The following is a 26997-nucleotide window of genomic DNA, read 5'->3' as shown; positions in this document are numbered from 1 at the left end:
TATTGTTGGAGTTAATTGGTGGGACCACCATCCATAACGGTGCGAAAAAAATTGAAATCATTGCCGAAATATTGAGGAATTCAAAATTATTCTGGGATAAATATTCTTCGAAAAATTCCATGCGTTAAAATTAAATTGTTCTATTTCTAGGGTCAACCAATACAGTTAAAATGCTTCGACTTTTAGGTTTTGACTGTTGATGCTTCCAGTCACTCCTTTCCAGTATTTTTTATTATTGGTCTTTGCTGCTGCCTTAATTTCTTTCATATTCCCGGATTTCTTGGTAGTTTCTTTGATGGCTCCATCTGTCGCATGTCGCGAACGGCGACCAAGAGTAAGATTCTGCTTGAACGATTCGACACACATTGGTTTGCTTGGGACAAGTCTGACTATTCATTACAATGCATAACAACAGGGGTGTAAAACTCTCTATACAGGAGGGCCAGATACAAATAACTGAAAAATCTTGGTTATTGATCTCATGACATGCGTTGTTCGCTATGCACAATCTAGCTGGTAGGGCATTGTGAGGAATTTAAATAACTCACACGTAGCAGATTGAACTAAATTAAAAACACACTCCGCGGGCCGCACAATTGTACCTTGTGGTCGCATTTGGAGCCCGGGTTGCACACCACTGCGTTATAAGAACGCATATTGAACCCTAACCTGGTACGCATACTACGTTCCAGTGTCCGCCATCTCGGTTTACATACTACCAGTTTCTGGAAAGTCGGAGTCACTACTGGTTTTGACGTCATAGTCGGAGTTTTTTTTTCAGCCGCTAAGAAATAGAAGCCAAACTTTGGTCAAATTATGAGCCTTGGAAGCTGTTGTAGAAAGTCTTCGAAAACCCATAATTTCGCTGTACAACAGTATACACCATTGGTGATAGAAGTTAAGAATATTTATAATGTTAAATTAGATCAATGACAAATGCGAATAGCTCATTCTCAGCGTTAATCATTAAAGGATTTCCGGTTATCGTTTATAAATTAATAACATCGCAAAATTTAATTGTGTTTAGCAGTTATTTTAATCCTTCAATGCTCTTGTTACAGTAAAAATTGTCGGTAACAATATTCGCAACAAATGTAATCCCCAACTTTGTAATCGTTTTGTATCAAGTTATTTCGGTTTTAAGAAAAAATAAAGGTAAATTGTATTTTTTTTCAAGGTATCATAGTGTTCGTAACTGCAGTAATTAACATTTTTAGTCAGCAATGTTAAGATTTGCATTTGCTGCATAGAGTAATTGAGCATTTTAAATGACAAAGGTCAAAATGAGTTGGTTGCTGTATGCTCTGTTAACAGCAGTATTTACTGAAGCTATCACGGGAAAAGAACTTCAAGGTAGGATTAAAGAATTAGCAATCGAATTCGGTAGTAGGTTCCTACATCGATTTTGTACGTTGTGACCCTAAAAACATAACTTGTAAATGTCTCAATTACTTCTATGAGAATGAAGACATTTATTCATTACTTGGACTTCTGTTTGTGTATTCTTGTATTCACTAGTTTCAGTATTTTATTATTCTTTGCATAAAAGTTAGGTTCTGTTTAGGTTATATAGATATGCTTTTTGAGTCGCCTGTAATTTTGAACCATTATACTGCTTCGATATAGTTGCTATCCAGTTTCTGGGGTACTCCATTATGTGTACCAGGTTTGGGTTAAGCCATAATTTCAGGTACAAATACCACGGGAATTACTTGGCTATTTCTGAACTCGTAATAAAACTGAAATGAAAAAAAAATTGGAATAAACCCTAACCTGGTACACATACTACGTTCCAGTGTCCGCCATCTTGGTTTACATACTACGGGACTGCCGTTCCTAAAGAGTCGGAGTCACTACTGATTTTGGCACCATAGTTGGAGTTTTATTTTCAACCACTAATATAATCGAAGCCAAAGCTTGGTCAAATTTGGGCCCTGGAAGCTGTTGTAGAAAGACTTCGAAAACCCATAATTTTGCTGTACAACAGTATATACCATTGGTTTTCAATCGAGTCTCTACGTCACCCTAGACCTAGAGGCCCGCCAATACAGTCCAGACCCTGGACAGAGTTTCTTTAAGTTTTCATTCAATAATCTATATAATAAGATTCAAATGAAAGTTCTGGTCGAAAAACTTTAAAAACGCAGTAGCTGTGTCTGCTTGTTTCGAACTTTCTTCTGCGCGCATTTAAGAAATCTTAAAAATATGATATTTCACAATATTTATATTCTAGATGACGTATGCTTTATGAAACTAAATAAAAATGGAAAACTCGAAAAATACGGTCCATGCAAGGTAAGATAACGTCACTCACTTATGACGTCACCGAATAGTAATTATATAATACATTTTTATTTATTATATTGCAGACTCCAGAATGTAAGTATACTTACTGTATTTTCTTATACTTATTGTAGGTATGATGTTTTAAAAAGTCAGTAAAAGATTTCACGTAACATGGTCGCAGAAATAGATTCAAATCGTATACGAGAATATTCTATAATATTGTGTACGTAGACTATTTCTCATTTGAAAAATTGTGTTAATTCTGATCGAAAATACTTAAAAGATCGTTTGCTCATCTTAATTAGGTACTGGTTCGGATCATAAGCTATAGGCTGGAGTTCTCAAACTTTTCAAACCGCTCCACTAACTAGTCAAGTCTCGCGCCTCGCCTCAAAAATAATTAAATAACAACGGGTTACAAATAACAGACGAGGCGAAAGCGTGTTTTAATACAAAAAAACAGACATGGATGGAACTTAAATATGCAAAACAAGGCGGGCAAAATTACATCTAACATATATATTTATTTTCAAGTAGCTTCACGCCCCCTCAGTGAATTGTCTACGCCCCCTATGTCCGCCGTTTGAGAATCACTGCTAAAGAGAGTTCCTCTTTCAATGGAATTTCTAACTGTTTCTCAAAATGTGTTGACTATGCTATTCAAGTCTCACGTTAATAGCAATGCAATACCAACTCTATTATCAACTTTCATGACCTTTGACCTATGCTGTCAGCAACGTTTTCACTAATATTTGAGAGACGCTCGCCTTACCGCGCCATTTCAGAGTTCACGCAGTTGCTATTTGTACCTGCTTCAAAAAGCTCGTTGTGTGTAAATGTTGCTCCAACAGTCTTTTTAACAATATAAATTGAATACAGACTAACTTACGTATGTTAAGTTGAAGGTACAGCACCACGGTTTGTTTCCACGTTGGGTTGAGTACTAGTAAAGTATAGTGGTGCACCCGTACTGCAGTACAGTCAGAGCCGGACATCGTGTCAAACTAATCTATAGTGTACCTTAAAACTCGAACAATGACATATTACGGCAAACCTACTTTAGTGCAGTATTAGGACTCAACAAAAAAACTATCTCTCGGATCATATACCGCCCAACCATATGCGAATGCAAAGCAAAATCCAGTGTCCCCTCAAATCAGAGCAAAAAGTGGTTCTGCCAGCAGTCGTCACGCCCTGTTGATTCGTATGAAATTGAGTAATGATACAAAGCACATATGTATATTATATATATATACATAAAGCTATGAAACCTACCGTTCCTGGTACTTTTCGATCACTGCTTTTCCAGCTTTAGTTAAAATTTTGAGGCTTTGTTTCTAGCGCGCTAGTTTAAAAATTTGAACTTAACTATCGAAAGTGATTCAATAGTGTTTCTGCAAACTAACACAAATATATTTATGCAAGGTTTTGTCTGACCAAACTAAAACTTCCTCAGACATAGATAGTCAACAGAAATATATTGCTGTTAGTGTGCAGCAAGACTCTTGAATCACCCAAGATAGTGATCTTGTCACGTATTATCAAGTATATATCAACAACAAAAGGCCAATTTCTTACCAAACGTTTTCCGAAAATTACAATATATACATATATATAACGGTTCCATTACATTTGAACCCACGTACATTTGAACCCATGACAATTGCACCTGTATGCTATTGCACCTATGGAATTTTTTTTGTTTTTCGGATAGTTGAACCCATACTAACCCTAACCCATGGGTTTTAGCACCCGCATGTAGATTGAACCCGTGGATATACACATGGGTTCAAATGTACGTGGGTTCAAATGTACGGTCACCATATATAACAAATAAATAAACAGTCCACAATACGGACAAATATCTGCGGCTCTTACACAACGAATACGTGATGCGAAAATGACCAAAAGGAAAACGCTGAACCAGACAACAGATAAAATTACTAATTTACGTTACAAGCAAAGGGAAAAAAAGGGTAATAAAGGGTCTACAATGATCGGTTACAAGGCAGCGCGCGATGCACTGCATACAGAGAAAAACTTAAAACAAATTTGTAAACAACGTACGTTTACAACGTAACCATCTCCACTCTTGCTACAGCATCCTTGCATTATATGCATATGGATCCAACGGCGCACAAAGATAGAATACGGTGAAGTAGTAAGTTTTGTAGAAACCCAATCGATAGCACAAGCTAGCAAAATCCATATTGTCTAATTTAATTAAAACTTTTTTGTCGAAGTGGTAAAAAACACTAAAGCTAAATTGTAATTATATCATTTGTTTCGTGAGCTGAGTTGTTTATATAATGAAAAACAATGTCAATTTAAAAGTTATTGAGCGACTTCTTTTTTTTACATAGTTGTACTGCCGTGTCGACAGAAGGACTGGACTGGTTGGCTGAACCTGGACACTCCTTCACTTTTATGCGATTGTGAGACACTAGAGCGCGCTGTTGCAACACGAGGAGTTTGTACAAGACCGACGCACATCGAGGTTTATAAATATTTGTATTTTAATATTATTGAGTTTTGATATTAACTCTATGCTAATTACTTTCTTAAATTTTCACCAGGTTCAACTCGCAGACGGTCGTCCTTACACTGAAGGGGGGAATGTGGTTGATATATCTCTTGAAACAGGTTTTGCATGTTGGAATGACTTGCAACCTGACGGCATGAAATGTGAGGACTACATGGTGAGATATTGCTGCCCAGATGAAGACAATTCAAGTGGCGATGGAAGCGGTCTACAAGTATTGTTGGGAGGATAAATCTATGTAGATTGCTTTCGTAAAAAATTAAAACAATGTTTAATTATGGTGTCCATAAAATCTTATTTCATTTTAAATTGCAAAGAGAATTTATCGATACTATATATTGTTTTGGCACTCACAGATGTATTAAGTAAAAATACTTGAACAATTACTGATTAAAAACAACAAACCTGGTTAAGATATATTGAGAACTGACTTTATACCAGAATTAAAACTATAAAGGGACTTTATGGACACCCGGTATAACATTTTTGATTTTGTTTGCATTTAGTTTTTGTAATATTTATTTCCATTAGATGTCGCTGTTTAATAACAAGGTTTGGTTCACAGCGCTTCCCTATCCCAATAAAATGTACGTTCCATTTTATTCTTTAATTTTTGCATTCTATTTTTCACTGAATGGAAAAATTCAATTTGCCTATGAATATGACTATTTCACTGCTTCCGAATGTATTCAACACAATTTAAACATATTAACTAAGTTTTTGTTGTTGTTCATGTTGTCCTTGTGTATAAAATTACTTTTTTGTGGGTAATTCATTTTCAAATTCCCAGTGTATAGATATGGAAGTGTCTCCAATTGCTTTTGAATTTTTTTATCGAACAAGAAGCTATGAACAAACGGATATTTGTTGTTCTAATACATTTAAATGTTGGTTAGAAAATTTTTATTTTCTGGTATGTGGGTCTCACACGACGAAGCTCTGTCAACTGTAGGCAAATGAGAACGAGATGATTATGGGCGTAGCAATTGTGAAACCATGTCTTCTCCCCAAAATTTTCAACTTTTTTTTCAAATGCACATTTGTGGCATTTGCAGTGAGGACTAATTTCTTACGCCTTTACCAACACCATTTTACTCTATTCTTGAACGATTTAATAAAAACTGATTTTTCCTGGCCAGTTAATAATATTCCTTTCACCAAATAAACCAACCGAGATAGAAGAACATGCGCGCTTGTATATCCCGGATACCTTCGATAGCAAAGTAAGCATGTACTGATATATTTCAAGATAATGTTAGATATCCGTAGCTGCTTTTATCCAGCCTTGTTTGGATCAAAAGCGTCGTATGACATTCTTATACGAAAAAAAAATGCACATAAACCCCCCAAAAAAATAAAATTTGGGCAACATTAACATTAAACATTAAAGCAACTTCCCGTCATTCCCGCTTTTTGTGAAATTTCCTGTAGTTCCCGCAATTTGAAATTGACTATTTCCCGTCGTTCCCGCAGTTCCCGCTTTTTAGTGCATTACCCGTCGTTCCCGTTTCCCGCTTTTTAAGGCCCTGAAATGCGGGAAACGGGTATGACGGGAAAATTTACTAATAAGCGGGAAATGTTATGAAATGCGGGAAAGAGGGGAAATTGCTCTAAGATAAGGAAAATATGCATTTTTGAGTGTATGTAGGAGAAATTTCACTAAAAGGAGGGAAATTTCACACAAAGTGGGAATGACGGTAAATTGCTCTAAGATGGGGGAAATGGGCATTTTATTGTACGCTCTTGGAGATGATCAAATGTCTGTGGGATCGAACTATGTTCGCATTGTAATCACCAAACCGCCAATACGAACGCAAGGCCGACCATCACACACTCAAAACCCCCTAAAAATGATCTTTCAGAAACATAGTGACATAGTAGTACAAATTCTACCTCTTACTGGATTGTCTAAATAAGTTAATTTAAAAATGCACACTTTTTTCTCATAATTTTATTTAAAAAACAAATTGAATTGCACTTCAAAATAAATATATTTATGAATTCAAAAAAATAATATTTTACAAAACCTGATGTTTTTAAATAACCTGAATATCGGATGATAAATAATGATCATAACGCTACACTACGCTTCAAAGGTGATTCAAGAGTCTTGCTGCACACTAACAGAATTATATTTCTGTAACGTTTCGTCTGACCAAGGTCTGAGTGATAGTTGAAATATGTATGTCTGAGGATGCCTGATCTTGTTCAGACAAAACGTTACAGAAATATATTTGCGCTACTGTGCAGCAAGACTCTTGAATTACTTAGAATACTTCTCTTTACTCTTTCCACATCATTCTTGCAATATATGAATACAGACCACAGGTACAAAGCATAGAAGAGGGATAAGTAGTTAGTTTCGCAGAAACCAAATCATTAGTACTTGCAATATGTTCATATTTGTGAATTCTCTAATCCATGTTCATTTCTAACTTTTCAAATCTAAATTATTGATCAATATTTATTTGCCTTTGCTACAAAAGCATAAAAGAATAATAGGTAATCTCGCAGAAACCAAATCCTTAGCGCACCTAAGCGTTGAAACTGCGTTTAAATAAGAGAAATAAAAAAGTTTTTACTAACAACCAATCCTTTTCTATGTATTTGTGCCGGCGGATCCGTATGCATATATTGAAGGAATGATGTAGCAAGAGTAAAGATAACTATCCTAGGGGATTCACTTACACAAATACATTTCTGTAAATATTTATCGGGCCAATATCAGACTTCCGCATACATGAACAATTAATTAGTCAAACGGAGCGTTACAGAAATATATATATATGTTTTAGTGTGCAGCAAGACTCTTAAATCACCTAAAAATTTATTGCGCTTCAATTTTCTAACTTCTATTGAATACGTTAAACAGTCTTGCCGTCAACTAACAAAAATGTATCACTGTAACATTTCATTTGACTTTGGCCAGCAAGGTTCTTGAGATAATAAGACTCCTAGAAAAGCCTCTCTTTTATTTTCTCTTAATCCGTATACGTACAAGATCCGTATACGTACAATGTAAGTATGCTGTAGCAAGAGTAAAGATAACTATTTTAAACGATTCAAGAGTCGTGCTGAACACTAAAACAAATATATTTACACTTCAATCACTTAGAATGAGGTTTTAGTATTGATTATTGAACATTTGATAAAAATCCTTGTATACAGCTAAACACTTACTTCACGCTACATGGGCCCACCTCTATGATCACAGATTTAGTTTAACAAAGTCAAAAGGTGATGGACGCACGTCTTCCTGTCCAAGTGAGGCATTTTGTGTATAATATGATTGAAAATATATTGGGTATTTCAAGGGTGAAGATATTTGAATAATTTAATTATTATTCGATTGGAAATGAACAATCGCCGTGTCGGCAAATTGTCATAGGCGTCGTTTTGCTATCACCGACTGCGCTCTATATATCTAATCATGAGTACATCTGGCGGCGGTTGTGCATACTGGTTAGGAATGTTGCACCTTTATCTTAACGAGCTTTTTCTATTATCGTATTTTGGAGCTTACATGTCATACGTTCTTTCTGACACGCTACCTTGAATAATTGTGAAACAGATAGGTGACATCCGTGAGCCGTCAGGAAATTTCTGAGCATTCCGGCTAGTTCTTTATTGCAACAATCAGATACATGTTGCACTCCGTAATTGTCTGACAGCTTAGTGTTTTCCAGGCAGCTGCGAGACTGCTCAATTGAAGAACTTCTGTCTTCTATAATTAACTTAAACACCTTTTACTAAGCAACTATTGTTGCCAACGAGTAAAGTTTCGAATCAGCTCATGAACTTCTCAATATTAGAACAATATTAGAAGTGTTGTTATCTTTAGTTACATTTTAACGCCTCATACAAAAAAATACGAATGTAACGTATGCTGGATAATAGCAAGTTATTGCGTACGATGTTCCAAAGCGCCTGTCCCTGTATATTATCCAGTCATGTGCTTGTATTTCTGGTCAAATGAGTGGTTGAAATATCATCCAGGCTGTAAAAACTTGGTAGTCCATTTGAAGAGTGAAGATTCAAGAACTCCTGTATTCTATGATTTTCAAACACCTTTTTCCAATTATCATCTTCGCCAACGATAAAGTTCCGATACAGCTACCGGACTTTTCGGAACAATATTAGATGTTCCGTTTTCCTTGATTACATTTGAACACCTTATACTTAAAAAAGAACTTTCGTATCTCGCTCTATTCATAGTTCTAATCCAGTGTGTGAATGTGAAGAAGCTCTGCTGCTTGAATTCGATGTAGAATCAACGATATTGCATTTGAATCTTTTCAGGAATGATTTTGTTTCCCTGCGCATTTTGCTGTAAAAAATAAAATAGAGATTGATAAATATAGTTCAAATTTGAGATATTTTGTACAAAGATCCTGTCACTGATGCAAATATGCGCGATTTGAGAAAAACACCACCGCCACGTTTTCAAATTAGGAATTAATAATTATTCAGTTCGGATTAGGAATGATTTAAAATTTTCCAGCGCAATCTGCTTTGCTTGTCCCTACCCTAACCCTAACAGAAACACAACAATTTTGACACTCGATCGATTATAAGTATTGGACAAATCCATCTCATATATATAGGATTATAAGCGTTTCTCAAAAATTTCTCACTCGCCCTATACCGGCCCACTTCTCCCACACTTGCCCAAATTGTCGCAATTTTTATTTTTAGGGCGGAGTAATGTAGGTTAGTTACAGTACCGACGTACAGGTGGATTACGAATGTGCTGCCGGAAGTGAGAGCACAGGACTAGTGGAACATTCCGATTTCAAGATACTCAGTTAAAAGTATCAAACAGATATATTCTATTTATATAAATAAATTGACTTACGTCGAAGCTAAGTTATAGAAGATTGGATTCAAACATTCAGATAATCTCAAACACATATATTGTGCAGTTCCGAACGTCCAGTCTATTTTCCATCCACGGAAACTCTTATCTGTCGAGTTGATGGTGTAGAACTCAAAAACTGAAACAGAGAAGTTAAAAAAAATATAATCATGAATCTTGCCGACATTTGAACCGAAGGATAATACTGATGCATTCAAGCACCGGGCTCTTAGGCCATGGATCTCAATATTTTATTTTTCGTGGCCCGTTTTCGTTACAAAACAAACATGTGATTTTTCCATGCAAGGAAACTACTACAAGAAAACGAATTTTTTTTTGGCTGAAATAGGCATTTTCACTTTAAGCGTATCCGTACTACGCGTTTTGAGATTTTTGTCCGTTTATTTGAGCTTCACTCTTCTGTTTATAATATATTTACCCTCATAATGCAACATTGTCAATTACCTGTAAAAGGAATGTATCCAAACATAAACGATCCTACAATTAACGCAAGTTGCATGATTGCTTGTTTTTCTTTCTGTTTTCTTTTCACTGTTTTCTGATCTCTTGTATCGTTCCCATGTTTCGATTGTGGGGCAGTTCGTCGTACCATGACTACTCCAATAGCTGAGGAAACTAAAGCGATTGCAACAAGTGGGACGTAGAAAAAGATTGGGTAGCCGTACTGTGTGTACAAAGAGTATTGCGGTAACCTGTGAAAAGAGTTTGGTATTCAATAGCGAAGCTAAGAAATAGAAATAAAGTGAAATATGGAAATTGAGAATACGTCGGAATCAAAGATAAAAAAAAAAGATGAGGATAAATAAAAGAGGAAAAAAGAGAATAAATACTTATAGAATTTGGTCAGGAAACGAAAAATAAAAAGCCGTGAAAAATATACCAAAGGTGAAAGAAGGATAATCCCGGGGGGAGAGGAAAGCCGATAAGACGGCTTAATCAAATGGCAAATCACAGCCTGTCGTCAGGTTACCTATTCACGTCGGGTATCGGATAAGTTAGCCACTTATTTGTTTCCAGATTGACGGATATTAATTTTGAATCGCTGAGTTTGTATATTGGGCTCATTCTAGGTGAAAATAGAAAGAAGTTTACGCTTACCATTCTTCATTTTGTGTACATGCCGGCCATCTTGAAACTGGGGACGAACGATCACTCCTGTCCCTGATCCTTGCTCCACTGAATAAGGCAAACGGGATGAAACCACTGAGAAACGCGATAAACCAGATTGAGGCGATCCATACCTAAAATAAAGACGAATTATTATAACAAAGTGGGATATTAGGCTTTTAGCAAAAAACGCATATCAATTTTGTCATAACGCATTATACATGGCAGGTATTACTTGATAATTAATCAAATTTCATTTTATGATATTCGGACAATTTAATATATTCCGTTATTTTATGATATTCGGGTATTTTATGACATTCGGGTATTTCGTGATATTCGGGTATTTCATATTATTCGTTATTTTATGATATTCGTCTATTTCATGACATTTGGTCGGTATTTTTCATGATATTCGGTTAACCTACCGTTTCCTACCTACAGTTTTTAATAATAAATTCTCATTTCAAACAGTCTAAATGCGTTGTCGCTTGGTTAGTTTTATTCAAGGTAAACTGAGAATTAAATAACAAGTTATCAAAAATGACACTTTCAGAAATTTGTACTGAATGAGGAAGCGTATTGTTTGCAGAACTTATAGGGAGAAAAACTGTTATTATTCTAATGAAAATTTGACTCACGTTTGCGTGCCACGATTTTATTTTGCTGAAGAGGACTGGTTTCCAAACGGAAAGTAATCGAAGAATTGCGAAACTCATAATATGTTGGGCTGTAACATACGAGGTCCATATATCTGCTCCCCAGTATAACTGCAATAGTTTGAGGAGGTTGTTATTTGTAGAAATTGAAATTACAGCGAGACAAAATCAATGATATATAGGGTCTCTATAATAGAGTCCTATAACTTTTTTAAATTACAAAGAGAATTTAACAATACCATACATTGTTTTCGCCCTCGCAGATGTATTAAATGAAGTAAAAATACTGATTAAAAAACAACAAACCTGGTTGAGACTGACTTCATAACAAAATTGAAAATTAAAATAAAGGAACTTTATGGACATCCTGTATATATATATAATACATTATAGGAAGAGATTGGTGTTTTATTGACGAAGTAGGTAGAATTTTAATTTTTATTTTGACAGTATTGATGACCCTAGGACTAGAAATGTAAAACTTGGGGGGAAGTTTGTGCCGACACCGACTTCTCATTTGAGGTCAACTGATAAACGACCAAATGTTTAATTATAAAAGTTAGAATCTGACATGGTACTTGAACACGAGATGTGTTCAACCTTCGACAACATTTATTTTTGCGCTTTCACCGCTAGTCCATTGCGCCGTCAAAAATTAAGTAATTCGTGAACACTCCAGCTAGTTTCGAAGATGCCTTTGGGGATTATGCTTTGGTCATAAGCTTCAGTGAAAAAATTCATTCCAAATTCTTCTACTGACATTATATACATTGACGTTACTAGTGCAATTTTGGCGTCCGATGGAAATATAGTCCATACTACGTCAATGAAATTGTTACGCGCCATTCACAAAAAGGTAAATCGCCTTGGCCGTTGCCATATTATACCTAATATTTAATAAATACTTACCACGCAGAAGAAATCTGGTAATGCAAATACATTAAATCCCCATGTTCTTCTGTATAGATTGATCCAACTTATCAATGAAGAAATTAAATCTGAGACGCAGAGACTCAAAATAAACAGGTTGAAGACATTTCTAAAAAATGAATTATAATTGGGATGCAGTCACAAGCTACAAGTGAGTCTAAAGAATTTTTAAATGGGCGTGGAATTTTCATTGGGCCTAGAGTAGATCCTGATCCGGTGGTTCCCAATCCTTTTCGTTGAATTCCTATTTTCCTATTTGGAACTCATTATTTCTCCCTCACTATATGCATAAAAGTTATTATAATATTGTACAGGGTGTCCATAAAGTCCTTTTACAATTTCAATTTTGTTATGAAGACAGTTCTAAATATATCTTAACCAGGTTTGTTGTTTAAATATTTTGACTTCTTTCAATATATCTGTGAGGGCCGAAACAAATAAATTCCCTTCGCAACTTTAAAAAATTTAAGGCTTCATGGACACCCTATATTATAAGAGTGGGTTCTACTATATAGTTATAATAAAAAACTAAGGAATATTAGTAAGTCTTTTAACAATACAACAAATACGAATACAATATATGTAAACCTTACGTACGAATCCGTAGCCATAACTTAAGTTTGTACACTATATATCATTTATCCACATTCTATACGTGAAACCCACCTCAATTTTCTCGACGTAACGATAACCAATAAAGTCAGTAAATTTCCGACGAATCCAAAAACGAGAAAAAATAACAAAATAATCGCCACAATCGTCACTGTGACGTCATCAAATGGTAACAACATTTCCTCTCTCGATGTTGAAGCTGTTAGATTCGGCATCATTGTTGGTACTGTTCCGTGTTGGCTGGAAATAAATAGATTAAATTAAAAATATTACCTAGAATGTGATGAATAAATGTAAAGTAGAATATTATGCAGTTCAAGAGTCCTGCTCCACACAAATGGTACTTCCGTAGTATGTGTACCAGGTTAGGGTTAGACCATAATTTTATTCCGATTTTCCTCATTTTATTTTTATTACGAGGTCAGGACTGTCTGTGTTAGCCAAGTGAATATACACCCTGCCCATAGGTTTCAGTCCCTTCATACAAATTTATGTAAAATAGGCGAACAAACTAAGTTACCTCCATATTGGTGCACACACTTCTGGAGCGCCACATAAATGAAAATAACTTGTGTTAGTGTGCAGCAGGACTCTTGCATTGCATAGTATGGCCATGTATTTCTGCTACAGCATCCTTGCGTTACACGCATACGGATCCACTTCCACAAAGGCATAGAGCAAGGAAAGGTTAGTCTTGCCTAACCCCAACTGATAGACTAATTATTATAATGCAAGAATGGTGTAGCAGAAATAAATTAGACCATACTATGCAATTCAAGAGTCTTGCTGCATACTAACATAAATGTATTTCTGTAACTGTTTGTCTGACCAAAATCAGACTTCCTCAGACAAGCAGTTTACAACAATAACTGGATGAGCAGGACTCTTAAATTGCATATTAAGGTCTGCTACAGCATCGTTGCAATATGCACATATACGAATCCATTAACGCAAAGGCATTGCGGAAAGATTGGGAGTTAGTCTCGCGTATCCTCTACTGATTAAGTTTAAGCAGAATATATTATAGTTCTTTACTTAAAAACTACTTTCGAGCAGGGTTTCTCAAACTCAACCCTTGTCACCCAAATCAATGTCTCAGGTGGCCACGGAGCGGTTTTATGGGAGCCCCGAGCAACGTTACGCCCCAAACCTTGTGCCTTGTGGGGGTACCAATTAATTACCCTGCAATTCCCCAAATTGCAACTAAAGTGCTGCAAAAATAGAAATTCTCACCTCCCGTTGCCAGAATATCCAAGCGGTTCTGCCGTTGTGATATATATTGAATAATTCTCTATCTTCTGTAACGTTGAAATCGCATCCGCCATGTTATTTAAGTTCTATTCCTAATCATTTCATTTTATAAATAATAATCTGTGTGGAAAAATAAAAATACTTTCATTTCAAATTCCGTATAAAATTGTATAGGCAATGCGGGAACAGAAAGATCATAGTCTTTCCAACAAAAACATGAGAGCAATGCTTAATTATATGAACACGAAAACCAAAAGCCCTCACCCTGTCTTTCATATCTTGTCTGAAGCCAATTTCAGGGTGAAATTGTGCAAATAACGACAATTACGCCGCGCCATATGTCCACTTATCAGAACTGCCTAAAAAGAAGCATACGCTGAAAGCATAACCTTTCATTACTACAATTACTCAAAACTGTAAGACAAAAGCTAAACTAAAACCTAACATTTCAGAAATACCATTCTAAATTAATTATTTTAGATATTTACGTTCCATCCACGTATTTTCAACGTGTTTTTGAATAAAAAAGATTTTTGCTTTACTATCTGTTACTTGTAGCTTATTGTCAGCTAGTTATTTTTGAGGTGGGACGTGAGACTTGACAAATTCTAAATAGCTTATAAAGTTTGAGAACCACTGCTCTAGAATCTACAAGACAAATGCAGGGGCTCCCGAAGTATGCGAATTAAGATGGCGGACATCGGAATGTAATATGTGTACTAGGTTAGGGTTAGGCCATAATTTTTAGTATAAATACTACGAGAGGCTCTTGGCTCGTATTCGAACTGATAATAGGACTAAAATAAGGAAAATTGGAAAAAAATTATCGCCTAACCCTAACCTGTTACCCATGTTACGTTCCGATGTCCGCCATCTTGGTTCGCATACTTCGGGAGCACCCAAATGCAAGCAGTAAAACCTAATTTTAACCGTCATTTTCTGCCTATTAAATTGAACCTCAAGTTCATAAAACGACCTTTCCGACAAAATATCCCAATTAATAACCATTTTGTTTCGCAAAACTATCTGATAATCCAAAATACTCGATAAAAGATGGCAATTAATTTATAATTTCCTATTACCTAAACCTTTGAACTTAGAGAGGCTGTGGTGCCTAATTAGTGTCCGCTTATATAGTATTAGTAAAATTAGAGTTAACTGTTCTCCTGGCGAGTCTTCCACTTTTAAAATATAAACTGTAAAACTAATTGCTAACTAAGATTGCTCTTTTCGGTATTACCTGACGGAAAGAATTTAATGTACCCTTTAAATATTCGAAACGAACCACTCGGAGTACATGTACAGTTTTGAAACAACTGATATAGTGCAATATTTTAATGTACTGACCGTTAAACAACTTCGCTTTCAACAAGATTCTAATCAAGCAAACACCGCTATTGTCAGTAGCTGCTATATATTTTGAAAAAAAAAAAGAGTTTTCCCAGGTGTTGTAGACTCCATGACAAAGCCCTCAGTTCGTCACAACTCCTGCCATTTCTATATTTTTTATTAATGTTGAATTAGTTTGAATGCTCAAGTGAAAAATAAAATATGACTCTGAGTCTCAGTCTATCATATTCATTATAGCTATTGTGAGATGGTGAACATCGATCTCAAATCTCATGTAGTTCCCGATCCATTGCGCCCCCTCAGCTCTCTCTATTTAACTCTAACAACTGTGAGCTAACACTATTTATTCATACCATCAAATTCCAAACAATATTCACTTTATATGAAAAGCATGCGCTTTTTTTTTTTTTTTACAAAAATAACTAAATGAGTCAGAAATAACATTTCACCTATAAAAATCTAAATATCTAAATTATAAACACTGCAACTAATTTCCGCATTTGTGCACAGTAGGATGGTTCACATGACCGCTGGTCGGTTACAGCTTCCTTTTCCATCAAGAATATTTCTTTAAAAGCAAATAACTGGCTAACTAATTCCATACCTGACATGAACTGATAACCGGACGAGAGGGCTCGGTTCGTCAAATGATTAAGTCGTCTTATCGGCTTTGCTCTCCTTCTGGATAAATATGGAAATCCCATCCTATCCTGTTATGTACACAGCAGCCATCTTGACTCATATATTGTGATTATGCAGCATAACAGCAACGATTCCTAAGTTAGTGTTTCACGTCACTTCCCTTAGCTTTAACCTATCATGGAATCGCCCGCTAATTCGGCACACAAATTTAATTCACCTATTTAATTCACCTATAGTGCAGTTGGAAGCAATTTCTTTGCGTGAACATAAATAATAAACATAGATGATTCAATAGTCTTGCAGCATACTTATACAAATATTCCTGTAACGTTTGGTCAGACCGACGCCAGACTTCTTCAGACATACATACAGAATGCATGCACTTATTATCTTCACTCTTGCTACAGCATCCTTGCATTACATGCATCGGCGCAAAAGCATAAAATACGGAGATGTAGTTAGTCTCGTAGAAACCCAATCGATAACACAAATTAATAAAGTTTAAGTTTCTAATAATCGCGTAATTTGTATTCGAATTATTAACAAAGCTTCAAGCGCGCGAATTGAATCTCAATGGGGATTTTTTTCATAGCAGATATACTTATGTCTTTACTTCAAAATCGCACAAAATTAAAATGCCTGCGTGATTGCTGTATACACGTTTATTTATTTTTAAATAATATTTTTAAAATCGTGTATGTATTATTGACAAACTACGTCATATTTCCTCGTGCCGAGTATTATGCGTTAATCGTGATTACAAAAATGTAATAATAAAGTGGAATTTTTTGCGTTTTATGTTTTCTAAGTTATTACAATATTATCTAAGAAATTCAAGAATCTTCCTGCACACAAGACAAATACATCAATACAGAAATACATTTGTGTTAGTTTGCAGAAAGACTATTGAATTATTTTTTTAGGTATCTTTAATCTTGTTATAGCATCCTTGTATTTTATGCATACAGATCCACCGACACAAATGCATAGAATAAGAATAAGTAGACAGTCTCGCAGACACCCAATCAATTGCGCAAATTACAATATTAAATAGCAATTTGTAAAATAGCGCTGAGTAATGGTAAATCAATAATTCATTTGTCAACACATATAAGCGCAGTGTTTCCCCAATCTATGGATCGCGACCCAAAACTGGGTCACCTGAACAAAATTTTAGGTCGCTTATTTTTGTAACAGAAACCTAAAAAATAATAATTTCATTTTTTTAGTAAATGTTATTGTTCATTTCACATTGCTTTGAAGTGTTGTGAAAAGTATCACTGCGTAAGAAATGGCAGCACTTATTCTGCTTGAGTAAATTTACGCCACGGTTTTAAAAACAAGTGCAGCTTCCTCACTTTGAGGTAATTTTGGGGAAAATATTATGTGAAAATAATTGCTTTATATTGGTCCTTTAATTTTGCAGCCATTAAAGTACTACATTTAGTTTTTTAGCATATAAATAACCTTGGATCGCGAGATTCTAAAAAAGTCATTTTTTCGCTAGTGGATTAATATAAAATGTAGGCAAGGATATCGTATAAGTATTGAAAACGAAAATCTTATAGGATTATACTATGACAATGTCTTTATGAGATACGCATTCCCTAAACACTGCGCTTTGGTGTACGATTGAGTTAAGCAAGTGTGATCGAATACCAAGGTGGCATCGAAAATAATCTTTAAAAAAAAGTTAAGCGTTTGGAAGTGTTTGGAAATTGCTACAAGTCTTACCGTCTAATACCAGATAATAATAAGAATAAAGAATTACCGGGAAGCACACTTGTAATTAGATAAGTTGTTATTCGCAGTTAGAATAATTAGACATCGTAATGCTACACTGTTTTATTATAATTGTACATAAGGTTATCCGTTTTAAAACAATGATTTCCCGCTAAGAAATAGTTCTAAATCATGAAAGTACTGGGTCGTATGAAAAACCAGCATTCCTTATACACTAGATTTATATTAGCCTTCATTCTAGAGTTACGACTTGGAGTACACGAAGTACATTTCGACTTTTCAAGGAGTACATTAAATTAAGTATAATGATATTCTTACCTTAACTTAAACTTTGCCTTAAAATACTTTTTATTGCCTAATGGTGATGATTTGAAGACCTGAGTTTGAGAACTCCGTAGAAAGTCATATTTCATCCTCATAGAAGCTATAACTACAATTATAGTACTTTTGCAGTTTACATGACTTATTTTGTCCAATCACAACACTAAAAACAATTTTGAGGGCATCTGAGTGAATACGAAAGTGTGACAAGTCCTTTCTTAATCAAAAGACTTACGCGCAGAATCATCAAATTTTTGTATACCTTGCAATAGCTATCAAGGCCGATTTCCAACTAAAAAACTGTTATTTTATCATACACAGAACTTCAAGCGCTTTTTAAGATGATCAAATTGACTGGATATAAAATATTAATGTGAGTTTATATCAGGACTGGACTTGCGCCAAATAATAGAAGCAAATATTTTCCAAAACCACAATAAAATAAGTTTTATTTATTTTATTTATAACTTTTTATTTAAGAAAGAAACTTTTAATTATTCGGCACAAAAATATAGAACACTATAGAAAAGGAGTCTCATTGATTATTCCTAAGATCTTTTTGTCACATAAAGATCCAAAACTATGCTAAAAACAAAGACAAGAGATAGTATAGGTTTTTCACATGTACCCGAACATTTGCCTAAAAATTATGTAAACTATGTTTTAGTAACTTTCATCGAATAACGATCGATATGATAACAATTCACTCATGTCGATACCGATTACCTGATATTGTCGATAGTGCGCTTATTTACACTTATTTCACATCTTTCGTTTCTGTACAAACAGCGACTGATATGTATTCAGATTCAGCATTGCCTACCCTGATCTACCATATATTAAAAGTATGCTGCAAACTTGACTAAAATTCTCGTTTCAGTTAGATATAATGTTCAACAAATCCGTCATTACGATAACTTGTCATCCGCAATTTGCGAAAGTAAATTGCTATACATGGCTAGGCATAATAAAAAGCGTTTCTAAGTACGCTATACACAATGCAATGTTTTTTTACATTTGAGGGAGAGGGTTTCTATCCTCAACCAGTACTGGTTAAGACCTTGTCTAACGATATGTCTATTCCGTCCAAATCTGCATTCAGAACTAATTTACTTTAAAATTATCCACCTTTTAATCTGGTAGTCCGATCTCATCCGTACGAAGGGAATATAAACGCTCAGCTTTGATTTAATTAGTTTAATTACTACACGCAGGGCACTTCTTACTTCTGAGAAGTGTTGCTCAAATTGCAAATAATTATAGACATGTCATACGCAACTTGAGAAAGTAAATCCTCAAACATGGCCAGGCATAATCTTGTGTTCCGGTTAGCGCTACTATAGCGACCATAATGTTGCTTACTGAAACACATTCCGTGGAAAACTGGAAGGTTGGAACCGTGTGGACAGGGGTGAGCGAGGTTTTTGGACCTGGGGCCACAAATTTTGCCCACCTAGACGGGCGGGCCATGTAATTGTGACGCAGGAGTTACATTTTATGAACAATATTGGCAAAAAATAAATTCCTGGAATGAAAGTAAATTCCTAAATACCTAAGATGGAATTTCTGTTCTTGTTTTATAAACAGTAAATCTTTTTGCAAAGAAATCAATTACAAGTCGGCGTTACTACTATTCTTCAGATCTCGAATCTGATTTGCTGCTAACATTTTTACTTTGCAATACTTACTTTCTTGACATTTGCAAATTTTTTTGAATTGATAAATAAACATGAGCATTTACGTGAGTGACTACTTCGTCTTGTTTAGAGTATTTGAGTTTTAATACCACTAGCGATAACTCACAATTTCGGGTCAAATTTACATTTTATATAAAAGTACGCAGGAATATGGAATATCCTATCATGAACAAGAAGCATCCGTAACTTGCGAAATGTAATTGTCAAGCATGGCCAGGCATAATACTTGAGTCTTGGAGGCGGAATGGTCAATGGCAGCGGTTTGCAACCTGGGGCCCGTGGCACCTTAATGGGATCACAGATCAATTAGCGAGGAGGGAGGGGGCAGAGTGCTAGGCGCAAAAGTGATTTTAATTTTCCCTGCAAAAGAAAACTCCCTGTTATTCCTCATTTCATTGCTTGATAAGGTTATTTTAGAGGGTGTTTGTTGTGCTTGAATTGTTTGATCATATTGGGATTTGGAATCTAACAATCAAAATAACACTATAAATACCGCTAGAATAATAAACAGGGGGCATGAGTGCTAAAAGACTCTGAAAGGAAGCCACAGGCAATAAAAGATTGAGAACTATTGGTCTATGTTGAATATCACAGGTAAAAAATCAAATTTTCAGGTTAAATTTACATATTGTATTCAAGTACACAGAAATCCGAACATTATGTTTTATAGCAAATCATGATTAATGACCTAAAACAGGAACTTGTATCGATTTAAAAATACAACATAAACATTTACGTCATTCGAGAAACATGTAGTAAATTTCTGTTATATTTTAGTTTGAATATGACCGTGATAACTATAAATTTCAGGTTAAATTTACATTTTATATGAAAGTACGCAGGAATATGAAATATGCTATCATGAGCAAGAATCATTCTCAACTTGCGAATATTAATGGCCACACCAGGCCAGGGATATAGCTTGAATGGTTTATGTTTCATATCACAGGTAACAACTCAAATTTTCAGGTTAAATTTATAGTTAGCATTAGTACAGAGGAGTCTAAAATATTATATTCAATTGCAAATCATATTTAATGGCCTAAAACAGGAACTCCTATTGGCGTGTTACACTAGATTAATTAATCGAGGTTTTTCATGTGAAACTGAAATTCTATTCTATAATAAACGCGATAGGTCAACAGAGTATACATTCCTCAAGTAGAGTTGAAGCGCTGTGATGGTAATTATTCAAAATAACATTAAAGATAGTCTTGTCATTTGAAATTGCAAATAATATAAAAATATCATTTAATTTTTAACAGTATATATTATACAGGGTGATCTAAAAAACAGAATTCAGGACTTTTGGGACATATTCTAGAGAGAACATAACTTATGTGCAAAGCGTGCTTGATTACTTAAACTATTGGTTATAATCATACACAAACAGAAGTTCAAGTTTTATTAATTTTTCCGGCGCTCCAGAAGTATGTGTACCAATATGGAAGTAAGTAATTTTGTTCGCCTACTTTACATGAAATTGTGTAAAAGGACGGAAACCTATGGGCAGGGCGTATATTCACTTGGCTAACACAAACAGTCCCCGAACTCGTAATAGAACGAAAATAAGGAAAATCGGAATAAAATTATGGCCTAACCCTAACCTGGTACATATACAACGGGAGTACCCATTAAGGATGGTCTTGTCATTTAAAATAGGAAATATTCCAAAGATATAATTCAGTTTTTAAGATCATATATTATGCAGGATGATTCAAAAACAGAGCCCTGTGCATTTGGGACATATTCTAGAAATCAAGAGTGAACATTACTTTTGGGCAAAGCTTCCTTGATTACTGAAATGTTCTGGTACAATCATACACAAACAGAAGTTCGAGTTTTATTTAATTTTTCTCTATTATCACAGAAAAAGTTGTGGTAATTTATATAATTCGTATTGCATATTTTGGTATTCCTAACCTATCTGTTTATTGGCAACAGTAATTTATCCGCTGAATCATACTCGGCTTATTTTATGTGGGTCATGTTTTGTTGGTTCTTTATCCTTTCATTGTGTACTCATGTACTGCTTTGAGGTGCTGCTAACGTTAGGTGAAGTGAAGTCTAGTATTTGAGGATGGATTTGTCTGTAAAGTAATAACTAAACTTAGGTTACCACAGAAGTAATAAATTTATGAGTTTTATTGCATCACACTGTATAAAAAGTTTTCAGAGATTAAATTTATCTTATACCATCAGTTATGACGTCACAAACGTCGTGAAACCACAACATGCTGTATTTCGTCCTCAAACGACTTAAAATAAAGATTCTGATACCGCACCGACCAGCTTTGGCCCCGGGCACTTGATAAAAAGTTCGTGAACTTGGTATATTGCTACAGCGTGAGTGAAAAAGATTATGCCAATACAAGATGCCGATTAATGCTTTTAAATTACTAACAGTTGTAGCTGTATCTGGAAAAACACTAAAACATTTCATATGTAAATTGACTTGTGTTTTAAATAGATTATATATACTGTAGTATACTACTGTGATGCCCTTTAATATCTAAAGCTTGTAGGAATATTTTGCTTAATGAAGTACCGTAATCTGTTTTCCACATCCATTAATTTTCTATACTGTAGAGTACAGTATTTTGCAAACATGAAACTCAGATAGCTTTACCTTTGCGTATCTGGGAACGATGTTACCAAATAAAAATAAGTTCAGGGTGTCCAAAAATGTCGCTCATTTTTATAGCAATTGTAAGTTTAAATAAATTTTATTGTATGATAAATGAGAACTACAAGTACAATAAGAACTATTAATAAACGAAGTCGAAATTTTTTTTAATTGTTATCTCTATTTAATCGAGTCAAAACTTTTGGAAATCTTGTAGATTAGATTATACTATCTAGAATATATTACTATGATGCCCTTCAACCTCCAGAGACTGTAAGACAATTGTAGCAATATTTTTTAAAAGAGGTTATCTGCATTTTCATGACATTAATCTATCATATATTATTTTGCAAATATGACCATCAATCAGACAGCTTTATATTTGCATTTAGTCACACAGGGTGGTATAGAATGACGTCTCACACACCTATTTTTGTGTGGTAACATTGTTCTTAGATATAATTAGTTGTAGGATTGCGTTAATTTTGACATATTTATAGTTAATACAAAAGGTGATTTTATGGGACGCTCACTTGCGCATTCCGCGCTGAACAATACCCTACACAATCTACTGATATCTCACGACAGAGACGTAGCCACAAATTTACAAAATAGGTTCGAAATTTCTAACTGTTAGTTTTTAGAGAGTTTTGAGGATCTAAAAAGCTTTCCAAAGTCCTCTATGTATGATACAAATTTTTTTACATTCCAAAAAGAAGGGTTCCTACCCGCAACCCAGCCTAGCTACTGCCCTGTACGAGTACTCTTACTCTACTTACCCTGTAAGTAACTCAAAATGTAAACATCGTGAAAAAATTAAAGGCCAAGTAAAAGTTAAATGTTTGTATTATTATTTATCAAATCATCAAACTAAGCAACAAACCCACATACATGAAATCGAACACAAATATTTTGCTCATTTAGGTCCCCCGGAACCCGTCCCTGATCTAGCTATTCCGTATTTATAACACATAGCCACTCATGTCTAAAATTTCACACTGCCTGATTTTATAATCGCTTTGCGACATTCATACACTTTCCTGGATCAAATGTCAAACTAAGATCTTTTCACTAATGCTTTATAGATCATGTTTCTCTCCCACGTACACGAGATAATCTGATAATATTCCACTTTAATCGTCATTTTAAATACCGCATCCTACGTCGCTAATACAAATGCGGTTACATCGCTAAAAAGTTGAATAAATTTGAGTTAGGTTTGCACCACAAAAGGCTGCAGTCAAGCAGATGTACGTAGTCGCGTATTTACGCGGTGACAGCATTTAAAATCTTCAAGTGTAATCTGTGATAAATTCGGAAATATCTGAAGGAATTATCAGCAAAGGTTGCGCGAGACTAACTCCCAATTCTTTCTCAATGTCTTTGCGCTAGTGGATCCATATGCGTATAATGCAAGGATGATGTGGCAAAAAAATACCATACTATGTAATTCAAGAGTCCTGTTGCACACTAACACAAATGTATTTCTTTACCGTTTCGTCTGACCAGACTTTCTCAGACAATCTGTCTACAACAATCGAAACTGCTTGTCTGAGGAAGTCTGATTTTGGTCAGACGAAACGTTACAGAAATACATTTATGCAGCAAGACTCTTGAATTGCATATGGAGGAATAACAGCAAACTTCCTACACCATTTGTTCTCAAATTTCCAATGTCCGTAGGTCCCTTGTAGAGACTCTCAACAAAAACCAACTATTGAAACCAACAAACAAAAGACAAAGAATGATTGCATTCTGCCAAAGAATTTAAAAAAAAAATTAAGTCTATTTAATTCGAATTAATGTAGTCATCGCAGATAGGGGTTGGCGACATAGTAAATACATTTGCTCGCAGCTGCCGCGGAACCGTTCTGACAAGCCTAAGAACCAGTTTAGGAAACCCTGTCTTGCACGTATAATAACGGTGACCGTACATTTGAACCCATGTGTATATCCGCGGGTTCAATCTATATGCTGGTGCTAAAACCCACGGGTTAGTATGGGTTCAAATATCCGCAAAACAAAAAAATATATCATAGATGCAATAGTATGCAGGTGCAATTGTCGTGGTTTCAAATGTACGTGGGTTCAAATGTAATGGAGCCCTTATTAACACATTAATGAAAGTAGGAACTGATGCAAAGCCTACATCTGGGCGAAGGCGCAAAGTTCACTGATTTGACGTTATCCACGAAAAACTGTACTTTTATCACCGGTCGTACATTAATAGATACAGATAACATATTTCTATAATATTATTTCTATTGTAAATTTCGAATCTGTCTACCTGAGACTTATTCACAACTGATGTGTAACTATGCCGTAAATCTATTATTTATTCAGCGTGCATATTAATATAGATACTATTGGACGGAATAAGCATGTGCCTGCAATGAGTTATTTTTATCAGAAAACGTGTTCTCGTTTTTAAAGTAGAGCTTAAATTTCTGTATGTTCCTAGCAAGGTTTCAAATGTATGTGAATATTTATTATCGTCTGGCATAAACGAAAATATGAACAAAATAAGCGCGATATATTTTAGAGTCTCGTCTCATCAGAGTTTTAAATGGTGTAAATATTTTCTCTGGATGGCACGACAAAAAATGCGAAAAAGATTGGTTTCAAAAGATCTTTTTCATACCGGCTTGGTATCTTTTAATCTTTATTTGTCACCTTTTCAAAGTTTGCTTAGGAGGGCACAGTTTGGATAATTATATAATAGAAAATTGCTAAACACTTCATTATTAGCAGGGTTGTTTGCCTATAACCGACTGTGGTCAGCTACTTTTTGGCTGTAACAATGCGGGATTTGTACTCGAGATGATGTGACAATAAATAGGATTATGTCAAAGTAAAATAAACATGCGGTTTTGGCCTTCCAATTTTTAACATTTTACCTCAATATGTCAAAAAAGAAAATCAATCATGTTCGCCCACATTCAGTCGTTAACAACATGAAATCGTGCCTTCCAGCATACTTCTCTATGAGAGGAAGTCAATTTCCAAACAAACGATAAATTTTAATTGATTTTTCACATAAAAAAGCTAAATTTAAAACAAATGACCTATGGTAAATAGAACAAAATCGAGTATCCCGATCCAAGTCTTTGAGTTTAAAACTTAATTTTTCTACGAAATTAATTCAAGTTCGCCCACATTTCATTCGTGCAACTTCAGAGACGGGAAGCCGCATTCAAAACAGACAATCAATCTATTTGTAAACAATTTTAACGCAAAATGTCAATCCGAGTATTTAAACACAATTCATTGAGCCCTAATTCTCGCATCAATTTCTTTAATTCAAGAAATCACATTGATTTAAAATAAAAATTCAAATGAATAAAATTAATAAAATATGTTTACCAGTTTTTATCACACCTGGGTACTAGGTACTACATTTTAATTTTAAACTTTCTAACATTCTTCTGCCGCCACCGGCGTACAATTCATATCGGTAATAATTAAGGTCCCAGCGGAACAAATGAATAAATTATACGAAGACATTTTTATCGCAACCTGCATGAGAGGTGATTTGTCAAACAGTTTAATTTCTAACTTTTCAACACATTGTGTATCAAAATGAAACTCATGGACAGCTCAAACCGTACAATCGATGTAGCAAAGCACATTGGTAATCGTTAAGGTTTCAGCTGAACAACAGGATTATCTTTTTAAAAGACTCGAAATGTAAGCTGAACCATAGCTTCCCAAACTTTAGGGCTTGCGCGTCCTTCCAAAATATAAAAATTTCAACGACCTCTGTTCCCGTTTAAAAATCTGTTTGCGACCCCTATTTCAAATCAAAATTGGGACCTTCTGAAGTATGCGCACCAAGATGGCGCACAACCTGAACTCAGGTTGTGTACCAGGTTAGGGTTCAGGTTATGCGACATCTTGGTGCTCGTACCTCAGGAGCACCCAAAATTGAGTGGAATTGGTGTACTATATCTCGACACCCACCCAGTTTAAAAATATTTGAGTTGAATTAAAGGACTCGACCTGGAGACTCCGCGAAAGACTCTTTGAGAGTTAAGATCGTGGTTAATTTATGTAACTGTATAACAAGCATTAGATTGGATCAATAATTTTAGTGATTGTAGCTGCATTAGACCATATGTTACGCAAATGTATATCAAATCTATGCATCTGAAACAAATAACAGGCCAACTAATCCCATATTCGACATGGACTGGTAACCGAGAGGCCGTGATACGTCATATGAGTAAACCACCCCCTCGGCTTTCTTATCTCCCAGGATCAAAATGGTAACTTATCCTAATTTTACGCATAAAACTCTGAGTATGAACTTTCTTGCAAAACTGGTATTGGTCGTTATATCCATTGAGTATTCTTGC

The 26997-nt window shown here is 35.0% G+C and overlaps 2 protein-coding genes across 4 annotated transcripts in view; one reads left to right on the top strand and one right to left on the bottom strand.

Annotated features, from left to right (window-relative positions):
* Positions 1-1161: 1161 nt before the first annotated feature.
* LOC120329948 (cartilage intermediate layer protein 2-like) lies at positions 1162-5986 on the top strand. Of its 2 annotated transcripts, XM_078118793.1 has the most exons (4): positions 1162-1353; positions 2234-2295; positions 4650-4783; positions 4863-5986. In XM_078118793.1, the coding sequence occupies exons 2-4, from the start codon at positions 2289-2291 to the stop codon at positions 5058-5060; spliced, it is 339 nt and encodes a 112-aa protein (XP_077974919.1). In that variant the 5' UTR covers positions 1162-1353; positions 2234-2288; the 3' UTR covers positions 5061-5986. The 2 variants fall into 2 exon arrangements, 1 of the variants encoding a protein (XP_077974919.1); XR_013479694.1 differs by lacking the exons at positions 1162-1353; positions 2234-2295 and adding an exon at positions 2368-2379.
* Positions 5987-9024: 3038 nt separating this feature from the next.
* The window catches only part of LOC120329613 (growth hormone secretagogue receptor type 1-like), a 29521-nt gene continuing 11548 nt past the window's right edge, over positions 9025-26997 (bottom strand). Inside the window, exons 1-9 of one of the 2 annotated variants that reach the window (XM_039396323.2) lie at positions 14528-14623; positions 14246-14383; positions 13067-13252; positions 12380-12509; positions 11453-11581; positions 10803-10945; positions 10149-10396; positions 9684-9822; positions 9025-9155 (exon numbers count right to left, since the gene is read on the bottom strand). In XM_039396323.2, the coding sequence (XP_039252257.2) occupies positions 9038-9155; positions 9684-9822; positions 10149-10396; positions 10803-10945; positions 11453-11581; positions 12380-12509; positions 13067-13252; positions 14246-14337 (1185 nt within the window). In that variant the 5' untranslated portion in view covers positions 14338-14383; positions 14528-14623 and the 3' untranslated portion in view covers positions 9025-9037. Of the gene's footprint in view, positions 9156-9683; positions 9823-10148; positions 10397-10802; positions 10946-11452; positions 11582-12379; positions 12510-13066; positions 13253-14245; positions 14384-14527; positions 14624-26997 lie in introns of those variants that run through there. The other variant, XM_078118556.1, reaches the window with a different exon arrangement.

The sequence above is a fragment of the Styela clava genome, chromosome 12, assembly GCF_964204865.1.
Source record: "Styela clava chromosome 12, kaStyClav1.hap1.2, whole genome shotgun sequence".
NCBI classification, from domain to species: Eukaryota; Metazoa; Chordata; class Ascidiacea; order Stolidobranchia; family Styelidae; genus Styela; species Styela clava.
Note: the sequence above shows the minus strand (reverse complement) of the source record. Positions and strands in the feature narration are given on the sequence as shown.